The sequence below is a fragment of the Lygodium microphyllum genome, chromosome 2 (assembly GCF_053477565.2).
Source record: "Lygodium microphyllum isolate KBCC chromosome 2, Lygodium_microphyllum_v1.1.10, whole genome shotgun sequence".
NCBI classification, from domain to species: Eukaryota; Viridiplantae; Streptophyta; class Polypodiopsida; order Schizaeales; family Lygodiaceae; genus Lygodium; species Lygodium microphyllum.
This window is the reverse complement of record NC_141136.1, coordinates 158,386,405-158,409,583: the sequence shown is the minus strand read 5'-3', so window position 1 is coordinate 158,409,583 and position 23,179 is coordinate 158,386,405. Positions and strand designations below refer to the sequence as shown.

General features: G+C 40.7%; 1 protein-coding gene across 3 annotated transcripts in view; it reads right to left on the bottom strand.

The window, feature by feature from the left end:
• LOC148040530 (Prolyl oligopeptidase family protein) overlaps positions 1–11,890 on the bottom strand; it is a 100,110-nt gene extending 88,220 nt beyond the window's left edge. For 2 of the 3 annotated variants that reach the window (XM_087700378.1, XM_087700387.1), the window contains exon 1: positions 11,476–11,889. In XM_087700378.1, coding sequence (XP_087556504.1) covers positions 11,476–11,872 — 397 coding nt within the window. In that variant the 5' untranslated portion in view covers positions 11,873–11,889. Of the gene's footprint in view, positions 1–11,475 lie in introns of all 3 variants that reach the window. The other variant, XM_087700394.1, reaches the window with a different exon arrangement.
• Positions 11,891–23,179: the final 11,289 nt, after the last annotated feature.

The window sequence follows — 23,179 nt, the reverse complement described above, 5'->3', positions numbered from 1 at the left end:
TTGTGTTGACTATGAAGCCCTATGGAAAATTCCAGTGTAGTACTTTGCTTTTGATTCATTTGGCAGTGCAATCGAGGACGATTGCAAGGATTTCAAGGGGGAGGACTGTCATGAGGACATGTATTTTTTAAACCTCACTTAACATGTGGATTAATTTCTAATCGCATGATTAAGTAAATGTTGCACATGTGGGATGCAACTCAAGTTAAAGCAAATTTAAGAGCCCGGGACCCGAAGAAATCACGGGATGTAAAAGGCAAAAGTTGCTATAAGTTATACCGCACAGGTATTTAGTGGTATCTGGTGCCAGTTGTTGGCCTAGGTCATCCATTTGGCCATAAGTGTCAGTTGTTGACACTAGAAAAGTAGTGTTTAATGGTACCTAATGCCAATCTGATGGTCAAAGATGGCACAAAGACACTCAGGAATGAAAGTTTCCTAGCCAATTTCGAAATAATTATTAGATTAATTTTTTATATTTAAAGACTGAAAATTAATATTTAATTATGAAAAATGCTCAAAAAACATTTGGGAAGGCTGCCACTTGTCAAAAATGCCCATGCAAGACTGAAAAACATCTTTAGAGACTGGAGAGAAGCATTTTTATAAATTCAACCGGCAAGAGAGAGAGAGGGGAGGCTGCTGGTCTGATTTGCAGCCATTGGAGAACCTTCTAAGGCTGCCAAGGGCAGAAGAAGACCAATCAACAACAGGAGGCAACATCTATAGGCTGTTGAGACAAGGCAGCAACTGTTGTGGCAGGGCAGCAACTGCATTTGACTGATTTTCAGTCATTCTTCGCAACAAAACTCTGAATTTTCTCTCTCTACAACTTTTCCTCTCATCTCCCAGCCATTTCACAGCCTTGCTCTGAAGATCTCAACATTTGGACCCTTGGACCTTGGAGACTGAGAAATTTCAAATTTCTCAGCTGTAAACCCTAATATGCAACCTCGAGAATCATGCCAGAAATTAGAAGCTCCAAGACTTGGATTGAACAAGGCTGAAAGCTGTTTTTAGCCTATTCAAGTGGAGGGGCCAGCAAATAATTGGATTTGGGGCATTTTCCATCTCCATCAAAGCGGATGAAGGCCAATCGAGTGCCTGAATCAAGAGAAAAATAGATTGAAGACTTGTTGGTGAATTTGGATAGCAAGGGGAGTTGAAATACCGAAACGAATTGGGGGAATCATACTGTAAATCAACTTTTTCTTCAATAAAGCTAAAGAAATACCGGGAGAGACGCCAATTTTGGGGCCAATCGGGTGTGCATTATCCAACATCAATAGGTACCACTGTCTAGGGTGACACACCACTGTGTGGGTACCCACTAAAAAAGTGACCAAAATGTGGACAATGGCAATTTTTGGGACTGTCAATGCGAAACCCTAAATGAAGTGTATGAGCCAAAGAAGTGGTTTCTCAATACCCCCTCTCAAGCCCAAAAAGGAATGAAGAAAGAGTAGAAAAGAGAGGCATAATGAAGAAGAAGAGAATCTCGAAGATCCAAGATTTCCACCTGAAAGGTAAAATGTAGAAAGGAGCAGTAGATGGGATAAATTATAGAACCTCACTCCACCTTGAGAAAGAAGCCATTAGCTTCGTGACTCCATGTTGGAAGGAATTCGAAGGTCTTGTCACCAAGTCGCAACTAAACCTCCAAGGCCCCAATCTAGGCGGTACTTGAAGATCTTGAGTGTCAAGAGAAGAAATGACTGCTTGAGAACAACCATCCCAAAAGAGTAAATGATGGGTGACGAACTTCACAGTGAAGAGGTGCCCCCTCTGAGGGTGGTGGAGGAGGGGGCCCCTCTAAAGCCAAAGAATAAGTAAGAGCCTCCTCGAAGAGCAAGAAAAGTACATCCCCCTCTGAATCCCTCTCGGTGAGAGAGAGGGAATCTAAAAACTCATGGATCATGAACTCTGAATTATCTGATGATGAAAAAAGTGCTCTCAGACATATCGAAGAAGGAATCTGGGGTGTCAAACTCCGACAAGTGGCCTCTTGAACCCGAGTATTGGAGGGTGGGGAGAGGTGAGGCGCAAGAAGAGCCATGGGTGGGCAACAATCATTGTCTTTCAATGGAGCGGACTGCGAAACTAAAGTAATAGAAGGGGTCGAACAATCACTCTCTCTCGAAGAAGCAGACTCCCAAGGTAACGATATCCAACAATCAGTGTCTCTTGGAAAGGAGGCCGTGGTACTAATTGATCCTCCTGTGGCTCGAAAGGGCTTAGTACACATTGGATGCGTCTTATTGCCTTGAGCATAAAAATCTAAAAGCCGATGCAGAACAAACTCTGTGGCCTTGAAGGGAGATATGGCACAACGAGTGCCTGGGGATAGACGCATATACTCCGGCGAGGTAGAAAGCAAAGGTCCATGGTGGCAAGCATCGGTAGGGGTGCCATTGATTCCGGAAGAGGAGCACCCAATGGTTTGTCCATCTACCTAGGGAGATGTCATAGCACCTAAGTATCAACCTATAAAAAGGGTGGGTGGGAAAGGAAGAAAAGGATATCTCTATCTCCTTGTGATGCAATGGAAATGAATGGAAAAATCAATAGATGATGCCGAACCCGCAACCTGTCTTTGCCTTCTCTTACAAACAGGGTCTTTAGCTCTCTTAAGCTCCTGCCCTTTGATACCATATCAAAAATAATATGTATGCTATGATACCATGACAGAATGTTGGGCAAACAACAAAGCCTGCAGTGCGGTGTTCTACTAGAGATAGACGCCCACCTGACAAATTTGAGCCCTCCATGCACTATGTCTTGGTTACAAATGTAGGAGAGCCTCTCACTTATGATGAGGCTATGCGCAGGGGTAACAGTCACTCCTAGGAGAGGGCTATGCAATCTGAGATAGACTCCTTGCATAAGAATATGACTTGGGATTTGGTTTCCTTGCCTGTTGGTAAGAAGACTCTGCCGTGCAAGTGGATGTACAAGTTGAAAAGTACCCCTGGACACCCCAAGCTAGTATAAAAGGCTAGATTGGTAGCAAAGGGTTTTAAGCAGGAGCATGGTGTTGACTTTGATGAGGTCTTCTCTCCTATGGTTAAGATGACCATCTTCTGCGCTTAGTCTTGGCTTTGGCTACACAACTTGACTTGGACTTGTACCAAATGGATGTCAAGACGGTTTTCTTACATGGGGACTTGCATGATGAGATTTACATGGAGCAGCCTAAGGGCTTTGCAAAGCCTGGTAGAGAGCACCTATTGTGCAAGTTGAAGAAAATTCTTTATGGCTTAAAGCAGACACCTAGGGAATAGTATCATAAGTTCGATGCCTTTATGCAGTCATAGGGCTACAGCCGTAGTGCTGTGGATCCGTGCTTGTACAAAAGAAATCTAGTGATAGATCTTTGCTTATTTTGGTACTCTATGTGGATGACATGCTATTAGTAGGGAAAGCTCGTGATGAGCTAGATGCTCTTAAGACTCAACTCAAGAAAAGCTTTGACATGAAGGATCTGGGACAGGCCTCTCACATACTTGGTATGCGCATTAGACATGACAGGCCTCAAGGACTCCTCTACTTGTCACAGATGGAGTACATTCATAAAGTCCTTGAGTGCTCCCGCATGTAGGATCGTGTCTTCAACTAGCTTACATTTGCTATCTAGAGCTGCCCTTGCACACTGCACAGTTTTCTCTCTCCGCAACTGTCGCCTTCTCGTGCAAGTTGTCGCCTACCCTTTACTAGCTGCATTTGGCAATTTTCTCTCCCTAGCTATCGCCCAGCCCACAAGATGCATTTTGTCGTTTTCTCTCTACTTACCTGCGTTTTTAGTCTCTGTCTCTCTTGCACTGCCGTCTACATCAGATCTAGCCTTCCTTGGCTACGTTTGCTAGTGTTCGACATCCAAAGGCTGCCTTACTGCGTTTCGGGATCCGTTCCGAGTACAACACACTCTCCAGCTTATTATTCCTGCCCTAATCCTTGAGATACGGGAGTTTATGGTACAATATTAACAATCTGCACATTGTGTTTGCTACATGAGCATTGTATATTCGGCAATCATTCATTTCATTATTATTTGTGTTCATTGTCTCTGAGTTACCCTAACCTTAACTATGTTCTCTATTATCAGTTTGTGCTTTGTCATACAATTGGTATTGTATTTTTGTGTTTAGAGCATCTCCTCACACGGTATCAAAGGCAAGATCTCTTTAAGAAACCTTGGACTTTATCAGAGAGCTCGTTCACAGAAGCAAGAACAACAAGAGGTTAAAATAACTTCAATTACCAACACACCACTTAAAGACTCCAAAACCAAGCATGTCAAGAAACGAGCAAGAGTGGGCCTTCCAGCTTGCCCCTACTAGATCTAGCATGGGTGGAGAAACTTTGAACTACCATGAAGTCCATCGACTGTACGAGATTTCAACCACTAAGTACGATCTCATCCTTATGCATAGGGCTTACCAACAGATTGAAGGTAAGCTTGAGTTTCCTCCTTTATATTCAGTGCACAAAACTATTGACCATGTAGGTACGACAAAATCTCCACTTTGGACTAGGCCATCCTCAAGTGGAAACTAGCACCGATTACATACCACTTCTATCTTACTTCTTTTCTCCAATGCCAAGTATGCACAATCTTGTTTCTGATTCCACGGTATCTGATTCTTCTATTCCTCATGGTTCGGGAGATCCTCTTCAAGAAGAGATAATACATAACATCTTTTGGTTTGGAAGTAATAAGAAAGATAGATATTTCTTTGCAAACTCCAAACAAGGTAAGAAAAAGAAAAAAGAACTTGTAAATATCCCTTCTTACCTTTTTTCTTCAAATAATTTTATTTCTCATGGTTATACTAAAGTAGATACATCTCATTTTGTTGCATTTAATGGACAAAAGGAACCAATGATGTTTCCCACATCTTCACCCGTCACAAGTCCATTTGGGCTCCCACCCATCCCTTCCTCATCTTCCACTACATATTCATTTCAGCCTCCATCAAGTGCACCTATGTTTCCACCACACCCCACACCGAGGGGTTCTCCATTAGGCATAGCCTTTAGGATGACTCCTTTCTCCTATTCGGGTGGTGTATCTATGATGGGAGATCATCCTCCCATCTTTGAGAGTGGATCATTTGGTACCACAGTTTGCCTCTATGGCTTTACCTAGTGGACCACTTGGTCATTCTGTTGTGTCCCAGCCATCTCTTAAACAGGGCTATTGTGTCCCAATGCCATCACCTCCACCTTCGGCACCTTATGGAAACACTTTTGTTCCACTACCTCTGCAACAATCAGCACTCTTTGGACAGCAGCAACCTATCTTATCCCCCTACTTATCCTCCACCACATCACACTTATCTCTCTCCACCAACACCTCATGGTTCTAGCTCCTCGTCTACCAATAACTCAATCAACAAAAAGCCTCGTTTCAATGGGTCTAACTATACAACTTAGTCTAATTTAATAAGGCATGTCCTAGACTCCCAGAACCTATGGGATCTTGTGCAAGGTTTGGAACCCCAACCTTTTCTTGCACTTATTTCATACAAGGTCGTCTGCCCATGGAAGGCTCGTAATGCCTTCACTATAGTTGAGTTGATGTAGGGCTTACTACCTGAGTTTCATTCTCAACTTCAGCATTTCGACTTAGCGTTAGAGCGTTGGACACATCTTGTAGCCGGGACTTTTGTTGCCACTTCTCAAAAGGGACAAAAACCTCAAAATTTCACTTAGGCCTCAGAGATTGATTCACATTGATCTTTATGGACCGATGCCCACCTTAAATGGCACGCTCTACTTTTTTTTTAAATAGTGAATGATTTCTCTCGATACATGTCGGTGTACTTTCTCAAGCACAAGTTTGATGCTTTCACCTATTTTAATGCCTGGGTACTGCTAGTTCATAACCAGACTAAACGTTGTGTAGGTAACATGAGGAGTGATAGCGGTGGTGAGTTTATCTTCCATGAGTTTTCTAAGTTTCTACAAGAGCATGGCATTTCTTACCAGTTCACCTCTACCAACTCTCCTTCTCAGAATGGAATCATAGAGTATAGGAACCAGACAATTTTAAACATAGCATGCTCTATGCTCTTCACAGCAAAGCTTTTTGATCGTCTCTAGATTGAGGCGGTTTACACCACAGTGTACATCCTCAACGAATGCCCAACCGTCCCTAAGCGGACTCCCTACAAGGCATTCTTTGGCGAGAGGCCTATTGTTTCCAACTTTAGAGTCTTCAAGAGTCCTGCATATATGCACACGCCTAATGACAAGATAGGAAAGCTCACTCATCAAGCTGATCTGTTCATCTTTGTGGGTTATTCTTTTGAAGTGAAAGCCTGTCGTTTGTTTGATCCTTAGGCAAACAAAGTGATCGTTAGGTGGAATGTCATCTTTGATGACAAAGACATAGTACAGTCTTATGCACCAAACTCCGAGTCCTTACCTCAACCCACATCTTCAGACATTGTGCCTTCTGAGCCGGGTCTACTACCTACTTCTAACCTTCCTGTAGATTCTTCCACTCCCATGCCCCCTCCGCAAGACTCGTTACCTCGCTGATACTAGCATACTGTGCGAGATTCAGAGATCCTTCCACCAGATTGCTCTCCGAAGGGCCCTCAAATATCTGCTCGGCTTGCCTCTCAGACTTCATATGCTTCAATCTTTACATATGATTACATTGCACATTTCGAGCTAGACAATTGGCAAGAGGCTCTTTAGGACCCTCACTGGCGTGAGGCCATAAAGAAAGAACTAAATAGTATTGACAGGAATGAAACTTAAACCTTGGTGGATCGTCCTAGTCACAAGAAGGTCATCGGGGAGAAGTGGATTTTTAGGACCAAGCTAAAGGCTGATGGGACTCTAGACGAGTATAAGGCTCACCTTGTAGTGCAAGGTTTTCACCAAAAGCAAGGTATTGATTATGCGGAGACCTTCATACCCACTGCTCCGATGGCATATTTTCGTTTGCTAGTTGCGCTTGCCACTCACTACTTTTGGCCACTATACTAAATGAATGTCTATAGCACCTTTCTAAATGGTTATTTGGAGGAGGATGTCTATGTGGAGCAGCCACCCGAGTTTTCGTTTGCAGACTATTTGGATAAGATGTTCCGTTTGCAGAAAGCTCTTTATGGGCTTAAGCAAGCTCCGAGGTCCTGGTTGCAGAGAATGAACGAGTTCTTACAGACTCATGGATACCATTCTACCCCCTATGATCCAAATCTCTAATGTGTGCACTACATGCACAGGGGTCAGCTACATCCTGCTGTACGTCAATGATTTACTTATTATTGACTCTGATTCTATTGCTATAGCGGAAATTAAGGCCAAGCTTTGTTCTACCTTTAAAATAAATAGCCTCGGTCTGTTATCTTATTTCTTGGAGATGGAGGTAGTTCGTTCTAGGGGAAGTATTTGTCTCACAACAAAAGCACACCCTTTAATTGATGGAAGGGTATTGCACAGATCACACAGCCTGGGGCCACACCTCCTTATCTCATTGTCCATCTGTCGAAGAATACCCTAGGTCAGCCCTGCAATGCACACACCTATCGATCTATTGTAGGGAACTTCTTTGGTTGATTCATACTAGGCCGTGTACTTAGTCAATATTTTTCAGCACCTAGGATATCACATTAGATTGCTTGTCTTCGTGTGTAGAGATATTTGCGGCATAATTTTCATTATGACCTGACTTATCGACATGTTTTATACTTCCAAGGTCACACCAATTCTGACTGGGCAGGAGATCCTAACACCTAGCATTCACATGGCAATTACCTCTTTTCCTTGGACACGGCTCCCATTTCTTGGTCGAGCCGTAAGCAAGAGACGGTGACAACTTTCCACGGCAAAGATTGAGTATAGGGCTCTCTTTGATGGTATCACTAAGGCCAGCTTCCTAAGGAACTTGCTAGCTGCACTTCAATTCCCCTCTGTTTCTCCTACAATTGTCTACTGCAACAACCAAAGTGTCATTGCCCTTTGCGGACAACCTGATCATCACTCCTCAAACGCAACACGTGGGAGTCCATTTTCACTTCACCAGAGAGCAAGTTGAGCTAGGTACTATTGCCTAGAGTTTGTGTCTTCAAGCGACAATTTTGAAAACATTTTGACCAAAGCGATCAATCAGCCAATCCTATAGTACATCCTACCTTGGATTGGCTTGGGTCCACCTTCCTCTACTTCTTCAAATTGACAAGGAGAGAATGCTTTCCTCTTGCTTCTCCCTCCAATTTAAGAGAGAGCAGTTTCTTCTCTTATTCAGTGAAAGTGATCATATTTACAGCTTTAGATATTTCAGACATTTATTCTTTGTATTGTACTTAAATACATTTGTACCTTCATCCGTATTGTCACGATGACATGATTGTAAAAGCGCACTAGGACAAGTGAACAATTCCTCTACAAGGACACTATCCAATGGCACCATTGTATCGCATTTTATATGAGCATGAAATCTTGCATACCCCTTTGTATTACTCCATGCCTTGGTATTCTGTTCATGTAAACATACATCTGTGCGCATTTATCCCTTTTCGTTCTTTCATGAGTAATTTACTCTACATCCACCATATTCATGGCATTGCACATAATAATTCTCCATAGCAGTTTTCCCTATGCTTGCTTGCTTGCTTTGCTTGTCTTGCTAAGCTCACCATTCTCTTTTTTGCCTCCCCATATATTCTCCATATGATTCGCACACACACACACTTCCATTATCCTTAGACACTTATCCTAGTAGTGTGTGGCATTGCTTCGCTTATTGTATGAAGGTAGTGGAGCCATCCGTTCTTATTTTTCTGTACTTTGAGGCACAATGACTCAATATAACAAAAGCTGATTTCAAACTCTCACTTACTGTTAAATCTTTTGAAAAAATCAAACCAAGCACCTTTTTAAAACAAAAAAGTCCATTGCTAATATCATCCACCTTTATAGGACTTGGTAGGCCCCTAGGCAACCGATGCCCACCCTTAGTCAGGTGCACTAGCCTCTCTAGGGTGATCACTTGAGCTCCCTTGGTAAGATAATCATCGCCTTTGTAGTATTGATAGATCAATGGGCAGCCAACGTGCAACCTTTGCTTGATACCCTAGCTACTTTGGGATAGGACACATTGGGATAAAGAACTATATCTGTAAAGGGCTTATTTCTCACAGCTCTGTTTTGGGCTTGAGAGAGATATTGAGCTAAAAATGCATTAGCTTCACTTAAACAGCCCCAAAACATACTTAATTAATGAAGCAAACCTTGTATTTTAAAAAGAAACCCAATCCTAGAGAGTTATTGTTCTCCACATGCAACCCACCACTCTCCCTAATCTCGTTTTTGCAGATTTCAGGTCTTTCAGCTCGCTACACACACCACAAATACCAAGGACATCGTGATCCAAGCTGGCTATTGTTGTCTACAATAGTTTAGCACCTCTTTCCAACCTACCACACATTGTTCGGAGCTGATTTCAACCTGCTAACTACTACTGCAGGTTTTTCCTACAGTCACCAACCTATCACGTCATCGAACAGTCTGCATTTACTATCTAGAGCTGCCGCTTGCATAGTTGTTTCTCTCCGCAACTGTCATCTTCTCTTGTAGATTGTTGCCCAACCTATAGAATGCATTTCACTCTTTTCCCTCTCCTCATCTGCGTTTTTAGTATTTCTCTCCTACAATGATGTCCACATCACATCCAGCCTTCCTTGGCTACATTTGTTGGCATTCAACATCCAAAGACTGTCTTGTTGTGTTTCGAGATCCATTTAAAGTACGATATGCTCTCCAACTCATTATCCCTGCCCTAATCCTCCAGATATAGGAGTTTGTGGTATAGTATTCACTCTCTGCATAATGTGTTTTCTATATGAGTATTGTATATTCAGCAATCATTCATTTCATTATTATATGTGTTCATTGTCTCTGAGTTACCCTAACCCTAAATATACTCTATGTTATCAGTTTGTACTTTGTTGTACGGTTGGTATTGTGTTTCTGTGTTTAGAACATCTCGTCATAGACCTATGTCCTATCAGTCTCATTAGATGGCACAAAGTATTTTCTAACTTTCGTTGATGATTACTCGCATAAGGTCTAGACATACCCCATAAAGTTAAAATCAAAAATATTGACTATGTTTCAACGATGGCTTGCTCTTATTGAGAACCAATTTAGGTATGGGCCAAAATGCTTATAATCTAAGAATGGGGTGAGTAAGTATCTAAAGCCTTTGAAAAATTTTGTGATGAGGGACGTTAAGTATCAGTTAACCACCCTATACAACCCACCCAAATTGGTATGATTGAGCGCATAGATAGGACGATTCAAGAGAGAGTCCATAGCATTCTTAGCTAGGCAAGCTTACCATAGTACTTCTGCTTTGAGACACTATTGCCATACATTTAATTCATTAATCCCCATGCGCTGCTCTTAACTATCACGTTGCAGAGGAGGTGTCATAAGGACATGTATTTTTGAAACCTCACTTAACATATGGATTAATTTTTAATCACATGGTTAAGTAAATTTTATACATGTGAGGTATAACTCGGATTACAGTAAATTTACAAGCCTCGGACCTAAGGAAATTACAAGATGTCAAAGGCAAAAGTTGCTATAAGTTATGTCACATAAATACTTGGTAGTATCTAGTGCTAGGTGTTTGCTTAGGTCATTCATTTGGCCATAAGTGGCATTTAATGATACCTAACGTCAATCTAATGTTATTCTTTCGATGACTAATGAATTGAAAAAAGCCAATCACGCATTGTTGAAATTCCCAAATCTCAAGTCTCTCTCTCTTGCTCTCTTGCTCCATCCGCTATATCTTACATCTCCATTGTTTCCACTAGCTTATGCTTCCATTCGAGCTTCTCCCTTCAACAAGACCTACCAGCATGATGGATAAAATCCAAATGAAATGGTCATTGCATTAGCACCAAGATTCTCTCATAATTCAAAGAACTTCCCTACTCCCCGAGCCACCACAAAAAAAACAAAACAAAACAAAAAACAAAAAACAAGAACAAAAAAGATAACAAAGGAAAGAAATAAAAGCTGTTAGACTGATATGAGCAATCAAAAAGAACATGCCATAAGATGAATTTGAGGCTTTAGACTCACGAGACTCATCTAAGATGAACATTTCGATTTCTGACTAAAACTCAAGATTTCAGAGTTGCTCTCCCATTTTCATCTACCAGGTTACTCTGCCATTTTCACCCACCAGGTTACTCTGTCATTCTCATCACCGGGTCACAACTATGAATCCATGATTCTACCACGTTCAATTCTCAAAATGCCCCCCCCCCCCACAAACACCTTTTAAAATTTGTTTTTTTTAAAACCCTGTCATTGTCTGACCCAGGTCAGAAGTGATTGTTCAAGTAAAGATTTTCAGCTCTAAGCTGGACATCTTTCATTGCAATTTGAGGCTTTACTGGCAGACAGATCTGATGAAACAAGCAGGTGTTTGTATGTAACAACCAGCCATAACACGGTCGGTGTAGGCATTTTCTTCCTTGAGGTAAGCCAAGACGTCGGGGTCCGTTCTGGAATCATCTCTGAGCCAGTAGTAAGGATCCTCTCTGACGTCTCCGAATAGCTCCATCTTGTGATCTACCTTCTTCGCACGGGGCCAGTCCATTTCTGCTGTTGCCTCGAGAGGCATGACGCGCCTCTCGCCACCCTTCGTCGGAAGGCCCCCGCTGGCAAAGTGGCTCAGAGCGCACGCCAGGGAACCTGCAGACACTAACCTTCTCGGAACCTCAAAAGCATAAGTGTCAGGATTGTCAAGGATTTTATAATGCTGCCCTCCACTAGACCGCCTACAACACAGGACCAGCGGTCGTGAGCTAGGCAAGAGAAGGCCTCTCGAATCCATCCTACAAAGGGGGCCGCTTTAGAGTACATTTAGAAGGATATCTAGCGAAAGGGCTAGAAAGAGCGATGGAATCTTTTAAAAATAGTAATATCTTTTATTGATATTTAAACACGGTGTGCGAGTCTATGTGCCACATGAGGATACAAATGGATGTAGGGTGATGCACCCTAACCAGCACGACAAATCAAAGAGCTCTATGAAAAAAACACCATGGGATCCTCAAAGAAGGTGTTTTCTCGATTGAGAATCTACCCAATGGGCCCGCAAACTACATATGATATTGATGTATTTTCTCTCTATCAAAGGCCTTATCTTACAACAATGAATGTAAATCACAAAGAGAGGTGGACATACAAGAAAAGCAAAGTATAAGTAAATGAAATAATTATTTTGAAATGATCATTTACAAAGCCATCCACACATAGACATTGATGAGTTTGTAAACTTCTAGCCATTGAAAACATTTGAAATAGGGCAATCAAGAAGTTCAATTTTTCCCCATATCCCATTGAATGACACTAAGTACGCAAGATTCGCCAATGTCTCATTGTTGCATCTCCCCTCGAGTTATCCATATTGATATTAGCGAAGGCAAAGTAGCAAGCACCAAATTAGAAATTGACTTTGCAATGTCAGGGACATAAAATTAGCCATTGGCCCTCCATTGCAAGGTTCTAATGATGTTGGGGGTAAAGGCACTTGTGCCTAGCCACCCATGTATTAGTTATAATGATAATACACGCATACTCGCACACATGTACACTATAGGTGGCAAATGCCCATCATTGTCACTTCATTCTTTATTCTTTTAGTGACATTTGAATAAAGGAAAGGCTGGTCACACATTGTGACTGTTGAAGTTCCCACATCTTGTGTCTAGTCTCTCTTGCTCTTGTTCCTTCCACTATAGCTCTTACTTCCACTTCGTGCTTCTAATTCAAGGCTCAACTCCCTTCAACTTGTATCAAAGCCATTATATTGGCATTCAGGATCTCAACCCGACATTCCTTTAGCTTGTGGAGAAAAGCTTCAATTCACAATTTTAATGGCAGCCATGGCTCAAGTTGGAGAGATATGATTTGGTGCTCTTCTTCTTCTCGATGATATAAGACTTGTTGAGGCTTACTCCAAGCCTTCCCCCTGGCCCTAGCAATCATTGCCTTAGGCTCCATTGGAACCAGCTGTAGCTAAAGCAAGAGGGGCTACAAGTAGTGTGTTTGCACATGATGTCTCTGCCCCTCTTTCTTACCTCATCTGGTACTTCTCCAGCCTCCTATTTGGTCCCTACTCCTTGATAAACTCTTGGGCATTCACCCTTTGGACCCTAGCATTGGTTTTTGCTACTTGAGTACTCCATTGGAGTGTTATCCTTCAACTATTGATAGTGCATTATAGTTTACAGGGTGTAATAATAGGGCAATCCCCTATCTTTAATATTCCATGATAAGTGGCATGCATGTTTGATGCTCGCATGGTTATGTATGGTTTTACCATGTTTGGGATGATATACCTATGCTTTGAGCTAACTTTGGAACAAAATTGAGCACTATTCTTGCTCGGTTTGATAGTGATCCGGTTGCTGTAATAACTAGGGTTGAAGCCTATTTAATTAGTGAAAGCATGTGTATATTGCTCCCGGGTGCTTACCGCTTATTTCGAGTGATATACGGATGCTTATGGTTCATGTTACATGCTTGGTGATGCCTTTGCGCTGAGATTAGAGCCTTTAAATATTGACATTGGATATCATTCACTGTTATGTATAGTTATTTGATGCTCCAGTAAAAGCTTTGCAAGATACTTGGGTCGGATGCTCCTGAATGTATGCTACTTAGATCTTGGATATATGGATACCCTTCCACATGATGTATGCCACTTAGATCTTGGATGTATAGATACCTTCCACGTGATGTTTTGAGCTTTGTCTACTCGTTTGGCATTTAACTTTCATTCTAGTGGGAGCCACTTATTGGCATTTGGAGAATACATTAAGCTTTTGGTTACGCAGTTGAGCTTGAGGGCTTTACAATGAGACCGTGGGACTTGGTGACATGTGCATGCTCTTGTCATGCTTTATGTACACAATTGATGCTTAGTGTGTTGATCTAACATTACTTTTGGACCAGCACCTATCTCTATCACAATATGTTGTCAATGATGTATGCATCTTGGTTGGTTATGATTTGATCTTTCGTTACATTGCTCAGTCTCTGTGGTGCCTCTAGTTGGTCTATTCTATTACTCGTGAGACCCCCTCTATGTATGATGGTTATGCCTATGGGATGTATCTTAGTCTGACACCCTAATTCTTTGACAATTCTCAGTACCAGTTGCATATTCACTCACTACTAGTGGGAGATATTCCTTGGCAATTGTAGTTTGTCTTATATCAATGATTGCCCATCTTTGGCATTGATTTCTTACTGATGTACTTCATCTTTAGCATGCTATAATTGCAATTTACTACACTATCTATGCGAGCAGTTACCTTCATTTGACAATTCTTTGTATTAAGCTTGTGGACAATTCATTACTTGGTCAGCACCCCTTGTTTTCAGATTGATCTAGTAGTGGTTTTAGAGTTATTTGCAATAATTACAACAACCTATTTTGATTATTTGTGCACTTGACTGCCCTCATTATGGCTAGTGGCTCAAATTGATAGTGCTACCTTTAATATTGACAAGTTGGATGGTACAAACTACAACTATTGGAAGGCCCAAATCTGGCAAGTTCTAGTATAGAAAATGTAGGTTTGCGACCCTTGAAACATAAGATTTCAAGCCCAAACTTATTGATGCAGATAATTGAGCTAAATTAAATGAGCTATATAAGTTTACCATCATATTATCCCTCTCTAAGCAGGTGTTTTATAATGTTGTCTATGATGGGCAATTCGCATGGGAATTATCGAAAAAGATTCACAATGTTTATGACAAGCAAAGCGCCACTTCTCAAATGTTTTGGTTGAAGCAACTCATGGACCTTCACATGAAGGAGGACACTTCTATGTCACCCATTTAAATGAGTTCCATTCCATTATCAATCATTTGTCTTTGCAAGGGATTGAATTCAAGGACACTCTTCTTTCCTTGTCTCTCTTAGTTACACTACATGAATCATGGGATACATTTCGTACTATTATGCGTGCTAATATACCTACTAATGGGTTACATTTGCAAGGTGTAGAGGGTGGACTCTTGACTGAAGAGGTTAACAAGAAGAATGCCAATGCTTCTCGCACCTCTCATGCTTTGATAGTTAGAGGCAATAATGGTAGGGGCACTAATGATCGTCGTGGCAAAGACTCTCAACAGTCTCACTTTCAGTCATGTGGACAGTCTCACAGTAAGTCTTGTGATCGTAAGTTCTCATTTACTTGCTACTACTGTGGAAAAGCAAGGCATATTTGGTTGCAGTGCCATAAAATGTGCAAGGACAAGCACAAAGAAAAGGACAAGGGTAAAGCACACGACAAAAATGATGATTGCAACATTATCCCTAGCAAGTCCAATGTTAAGATTGAAGAGATTAATGTTACGTAGACTGATTTTAATGATAATTTCATACTTGTAGGTTCTTCTCTTGATACTTTGCAACACTAATGCTTTGTCAGGGTATACTCAATGTTGATTGATAGATTTAGGGGCTTTCTTTCATGTGATTCCTCATAGAGAGTGGTTTTACTTCTATCGCACTTTGACTGGATCTATCCATTTGGGTAATGACTTGGCATTCGAGATAGTTAGTATTGGTAATGTCCAGCTACACTTTGGTTCAAGTTGCATGTTTACTCTTCACGATGTACGTCATGTATCAACTCTCACGAAAAGCCTTATCTCGGTTGGCACTTAGGATGATGCAAGTTATCTTTCTTTCGATGATTTCTCATGGAAGATTACCTATGGAAACCTTGTCATTGCATGTGGTACTAAGTCCAATACTCTCTACCCCTTGCTTGTATTTGGTCAATTGACCATGTTTTGGCAGCGTGATGCAATTTCACATGTATTTTTGTGGCATCGTCGCCTTGGGAACATATGCTTGAAAGGAATGAAAATGCTTACTTATTTGCAGTATCTTCTGTTCCTTGACTAAAAATGTTTTGAGTCATGTGATCATTATTTATATGGCAAGCAGTCACATAATACACATAAAAAGTCTATTATGACATGCATGGGTGAGCCATTAGCTCTTATTCATTCAAATGTATGTGGTCCCATGTCCTACAAGTTAGTAGGTGGTGCGAAGTATTTTGTTACCTTCATTGATGACTATACACATAAGGTTTGGGCATTTCCTATAAAGCAAAAATCAAAAGTCTTGGCTACATTTTAGTATTGGCTTGCTTTGGTTGAGAACTGGTTTGGGTATAGGCTAAAATGCCTAAGGTTAGATAATGGGGGTGAGCATGTCTCTAAAGCCTTTGAGCAATTTTGTGACGAAAGGGTTATGTAATATTTCCATGCAATTAAAACTTAGTTGGTTAGTTTAAAAGTTAGTTAGTCAATTAATAAGTTAGTAAGGTTACTAACTAAGGTAAAAACTAATATTAATAATTAATAATTTTTATTTAATTAAAAATATTTTATTTAAAAAAATCAAGAGTCTTAAATCTGATATTTTTCTCAAATTGACAAGGACCGTAGCCACCCTTCCCGTAAGTTACAACGTGAAAGAGACTTATGAGCTATATTAATCACTAGTATTAATGTGTATAGTTTGGATGGTCCAAAAATATTAGATTTTGGGCAAAAGTAGTATATTTTAGATATTATTTAAAAAAAATAAAGATTTCTAGAATTGGATGTCATTTAAAAGAAAAGACAAGTGATGTTTTAGTTAGTTTTGAAGATTTTATCAAAAGAAAAAATAAAGAGAGGAATTTACAAAATCGCGCGCACCACAATCGCAGTCTATAGATAGAAAACAACACTTCGAATAGAGAAAAGAAGAAGGAGTAAACTAAGAGCTTTCTAAGCAAGTGTCTTGGAGTTTTACCCCCCTTTTGGAGCCAATGGAACCATCAGATTTATGATCTGAGCATCGGATCACTGATCTTTCCAATATTCCCCTCCACAAAGAACTCCACTTCTCAACCCAAGCCCTCTTCTCTAATCCACTATAAGTATGAGGCATGGGGAGGAACAAGAAGCATAAGGAGACCCCGAGAGACTGCGAAAGAGAGGTATAAAGAAGAATACCCCTCTAAGATATTGAGAGAGAGAGAGAGAGAGAGAGAGAGAGAGAGAGAGAGAGAAGTCACCCCGAGAGGCTGCAAGGAAGAGAGTTGCTCAATTCCCTCTATTTCGATCCTCGACTTACTTTCGCATTCTTAATCTCTTGAGTCTACTTGCGGATGATAGCCTCCAAGCGAAAAATGTTGCATGCGGATGGCAATCCCGCAACCAGAAACAAAGCTTCGGGCAACGGCATTACTATCAATCCAATTGCGGTTCCGATCGTAAGTAATGTATTTTCAAATTGATAGATGCTTGTTTTGATTCTCGTATGAGATACGTTAGGCCCCATACTATGATGCACGAGTATAGGTCATCGGAAGGGATAAATTTTATCTCACGTATTCAAAAGATGGAGCTTGCAAAGTGCATGTATTAAGGAAAGTTAATTATACCTAGTTGCATATGGCTTGTTCGTTGATAGAGCAACTACAAGGAGGAATCGGTCAATGGGTTATGAATGGCATAATCATGATATTAAAAATTATGTATACAAGTGTTAAGTAAATTTTACATAGAATCGCTCTTTGATCCCAAGGGGAAGAACATGTATGCGATGGTAATGTTATTGCGACTATTCTTGCATTGTTTTGCAAGAATACAATTGGTTTTTTTTTTGGTTGGTTGATAAAAAAACATCCTAAATGCTTTTACATTTAATTATTTGTTAGTTTATTGTTTGGATGATTGTTCCAAGTGCTTGTGATTTATGCTAAATCCATGGCGAGGGTCTGTGATGACAAGTTACCATGGGAATAAATGAATGTTTTCCTAGAAAATGATATTAGGATTAAATGCCTTGTTGTGCTGGATTCCTAAAGGATTTAACTAAGGAAGGATATGTTACACGGGTGGATCACCTCTATGATTGTACCGCGGATTAACCCAACGAGGGCACTGCTCGATTCATGGGCCTAAGGTCGAGTGGTGAAAAGGCCAACCATGGGAATGATGTTTCACTCCTAGATAGCTTGCGAGTCAGGTGGAGCTCTGGACACCCCTTGCTAGGTCTAGAATGGAGTTGAAGACCTTCGTGGCCCCCAACATCTAGGCATGTTGGGAGATCCTATTCTAGATAAAGGATTGAATTTGTGGTGCCATGTGATTTTGACTAGTTACTTCTGCAAGGCAGAAGGGATACTTCTATTGGATAGAAGGGATACATAATTTCTCATGTATGGGCGTGAGACAAAGATTAACTTGAAGATAAGTTAAGGAACTTGTTTGAACTTGTTTGTCAATAGATTGCTTTGCTTTGCTTTTGTGTCTATGATGTAAGTTATGCGAACGAATCATGTTTCCTAAAAGTCTTAATTAATGAAGCCGACTTTAAGTGTCACACATAAATGTGGTAGGACCTAATTAGAAAACTAAAGCTATTGAGAAAAGCGGGTGGGTAGAATCCCCGACGGGTCTATCCTATGACAAGGTGGTTCAAGAGAACTAGGAGGCTTCTCACAAGATTTTACCGTCATTCGAACTTTAGGTATTATTAGGTTACAACCCAACTCACGCCATTTTAGGGAACCAGAATGGGACTATGCCCTACGGGTAGAGAGGTTGAGTAGTGCATCCCTCTCGTTTCCCACTCTCTTTAAACCAAGTGTGGCATGGGTCTGCTTCAGCTTGGGTATTTTTGCGTAAAGTAGAATGTCCAGGATTCGACGCTAGAATGTTGTTAGGAGACCTTGGCCACTAGGAGCCCAAATTTCAAGTCAATCCTAGTGGGTTCAGCCATGAACATTCTGTTGCGAGGCGAATTTAGGAAACCCTAGGCGACAAAACTTAGAACATTCCATGGGAGTGTTAGGCAACAACACTTAGATTCGTTTCTTGATAGACCGCTAAAAGTGTGCCTAGAGAGCGAATGGGCGGACACCTTACAATTGGTATTAGAGCAAAACTTCGTAAGGACACGTGATTGATTAATGTATGGTTCATAGACATATCCTAAATAGAATAACCTAAATGGTATGGCTTGATTGTTAGGCATCTCGTGTACCCACAAATGTTGACATGCAAGAGAAGAAATTTCTTCTCATGCAAATTAAGTCACTCAAGTTTGATGGAGAAGGAATAGATATCGCAGTAGAGGCAAAGATATGGATTGAGTCGATGGATGATTATTTCTCTACTTCAGGAATTGCTTCTACCAGTCAAGCAATGATAGCCAACTTAAGCTGATTGGCCATGCCCAGTTATGATGGAAGCAATGGTGCAAGGATCAAGGTATTTTCGAAGCTGCTATCACTTCGGCTCAGCTAAAAGATGTTGTACGCGTACGGTACCTTCCGCCAACCTACCAGACTTTGAGGATGAATGAAATTTTCAAGCTCAAGTAGCTGGAATTAACCTTGGAAGCTTACTACTCAAAGTTTGTAACCCTACTAAAACATGCACCACCTATGGTTATTGCATAGCAAGTATTCAAGTTTTGCCATGGCCTAAACACTCCTCTGAACCACCGTCTTGAAGCAATGCGTCCAATGGACTTGCAAGATGCATTACTCCGAGCGAATCCAATCGTCCAAGAACTTAAATCGGGTAATTGTAGCAAAGATGACTCCCGAGATTTGGGTAAGAGATGCCATACGTGTGGAAAGATAGGGCGCATCTGTAGGAGATGTCTCTACCGTCAATGCTTCCATTGTAATGAGCTAGGACACATCCAAGCAGACTACCCTGATCTAACTCCCAAAGACATTGAGCCTCCAAGAAAATGAAGCTACATAGGTGCAATCTATGGATATATAGAGGAATCAGATGAAGACGAAGACCTAGAACCTACAACACCTCTTTAGGATGATTAGAAATCCTAGAAATTTTGTCGACATGAAATACAACTTGTATTGGAATAAACTTTACTCTTGTAACTACAATTAACATGAGTAATATGAGTTGCATCTATTTTGAGCCTAGAACTTGTAAATGATTAGAGATACAATAGCAAGGAATGACTGTTATAAATTGCAATGAATTTTTATTTAGTCGTTCCTTCCCAACTAATATAGATTGCGTCTCATCAGATTGTTGAAGCTTGGAAGTATTCTTTAGTATTACAAGCAAAGCCAATTGTCCATGGAGCTCAGTCCCGAACTAAGAAGAGGATAATCTGGAAACGTAGTTTCCAAGATAAAGGACCACTCCAATCCACTAAAAGGATCCTATGACAATTTGGTCTAAAGAAGAAAGTCCTGCCAAGGACAACCAAGAATCTTGTGACCACAAGTGATAAAGTTCCACGATATTTCTATTGCAGGGAGTTAGGTCATTTCAAAAGGGAATGTCCAAAGCACCCTAAACACCGATGCTCCGAGTGCCACAACATTGGATATAACTACATCAATTGTTCCAACAAAACTCGAAGAGAACTTGAGCTTACAAAAGATGAAGTTGTACAAGCTCTAGTGATCCAGAATATACCAGATACTTAGGAAAAACTTAGAAGATATCCATGAGATGTGACTACAATAAATTTTCTCTTGTAATCAAGACTTGGATATATCAAATATAATAGCTTGTTGTTTCAAAAGACTGCATGCCTGTAAGTGATTAGAGTAGCGCAACGAAAGCATGGTGGGCTCATAACCCACAGATTCCAAAATGATACCCCTGGTTTCTCTCAAGATGAGGACATCTCGATTTCTCTAAGGGGAGGAGGATGTAATATTTCCATGCAATTAAAAGTTAGTTGGTTAGTTCGAAAGTTAGTTAGTCAATTAATAAGTTAGTAAGGTTACTAACTAAAGACTAACTAAGGTAAAAACTAACTAACATTAATAACTAATCATTTTTATTTAATAAAGAGATTTTAGTTAGTTTTAGAGATTTTATCAAAAGAAAAAATAAAGAGAGGGATTTACGAAATTGCGGGCACCACAATCGCAGTCTATAGACAGAAAACAACACTTCGAATAGAGAAAAGAAGAAGGAGTAAACTAAGAGCTTTCTAAGCAAGTGTCTTGGAGTTTTACCCCCCTTTTGGAGCCAATGGAACCATTAGACTTATGATGTGAGCATCAGATCACTGATCTTTCCAAGATCCCCCTCCACAAAGAACTCCACTTCTCAGCCACAAGCCCTCTTCTCTAATCCAATATAAATATGAGGCATGGGGAGGAACAAGAAGCATAAGGAGACCCCGAGAGACTGCGAGAGAGAGGTATAAAGAAGAATACCCCTCTAAGAGATTGTGCGACGAGAGAGCTTGAAAGAGAGAGAGAGAGAGAGAGAGAGAGAGAGAGAGAGAGAGAGAGAGAGAGAGAGAGAGAGAGAGAGAGAGAGAGAAAAGAGTCACCTCGAGAGGCTGCAAGGAAGAGAGTTAGCTCAATTCCCTCTATTTCGATCCTCGACTTACTCATCTTCTCTTACGCTCTCCCATCTCGAATCTATTTCACCTTCTTAATCTCTTAAGTCTACTTGCGGACGATGGCCTCCAAAAGCAAAGAATGTTGCATGCGGATGGCAATCCCACAACCAGAAATGAAGCTTCGTGCAAAGGCATTACTGTTAATCCAACTGCGGTTTCAGTTGTAAATAATGTATTTTCGAATTGATAGATGTTTGTTTTGATTCATGTATGAGATATGTTAGGCCCCATACTATGATGCACGAGTATAGGTCATCGGAAGGGATAAATTTTATATCACGTATTCAAAAGATCGAGCTTGCAAAGTGAATGTATTAAGGAAAGTTAATTGCATCTAGTTGCATATGGCTTGTTCATTGATAGAGCAACTACAAGGAGGAATCGGTCAATGGGTTATGAATGACATAATCATGACATTAAAAATTATGCATACAAGTGTTAAGTAAAATTTACATAGAATTGCTCTTTGATCCCAAGGGGAAGAATATATATCCAATGGTAATGTTATCACGACTATTCTTGCATTGTTTGGCAAGAATACAATTGGTTTTTTTTTAAAAAAATCTAACAACATCTTAAATGCTTTTACATTTAACTGGTTGTTAGTTTGTTGTTTGGATGATTGTTTCAAGTGCTTGTGATTTATGCTAAATGCATGACGAGGGTCTGTGATGACAAGTTGCCATGGGGATAAAGGAATGTTTTCCCAGAAAATGATATTAGGACTAAATGCCTTGTTGTGCTGGATTCCTAAAGGATTTAATTAAGGAAGGATAAGTTGCACAGGTGGATCGCATCCATGATCGCACCGCGGATTAACCCAAAGAGAGCACTACTCAATTCATGGGCCGAAGGTCGAATGGTGAAAAGGCCAACCACGGGAATGATGTTTCGCTCCTAGACAGCTTGCGAGTCAGGTGGAGCTCTGGACACCCATTGCTAGGTCTAGAATGGAGCTAAAGACCTCTGTGGCCCCCAACATCTGGGCATGTTGGGAGATCCTATTCTAGATAAAGGATTGAATTTGTGGTGCCATGTGATTTGGACCAGTTACTTTTGTAGGGCAGAAGGGATACTTCTGTTGGATAGAAGCGATACATAATTTCTCATATATGGGCGTGAGACAAAGATTAACTTGAAGATAAGTTAAGGAACTTGTTTGAACTTTTTTGTCAATATATTGCTTTGCTCTGTTTTTGTGTATGTGTTGTAAGTTATGCGAACGAACCATGTTCCCTAAAAGGCTTAATTAATGAAGCTGACTTTAAGTATCACACACAAATGTGGTAGGACCTAATTAGAAAACTTAAGCTATTGAGGGAGGAGGGTGGGCAGAATCCCTGACGGTATATCTTACAAAGCCTCTTGTCGTCATTGGGGTTGACACTAATGAATAAATCAGATCGTGATCGTGTCGATGAATATGCTTTCCGGAGGAGCGCGGATGATGATGATATTGACACAATGGATGATCATGGTGACAACAACGATGACAATTAGCTGATAACGTTAACGAGGGAGGTGATGAAGCTGAAGAGAGAGACAACGCGAAAGCCTGTAGACGAAGTCGAAAGCCGATAATAAAGAATGTAGTAGAAGAGAAGGCCGCAACAGCAACAAAGGAGCTGTGTCCTATGGTAGGGTGGTCCGAGAGAACTAGGAGGCTCCTCACAATATTTTACCGTCGTTCAACCTTTA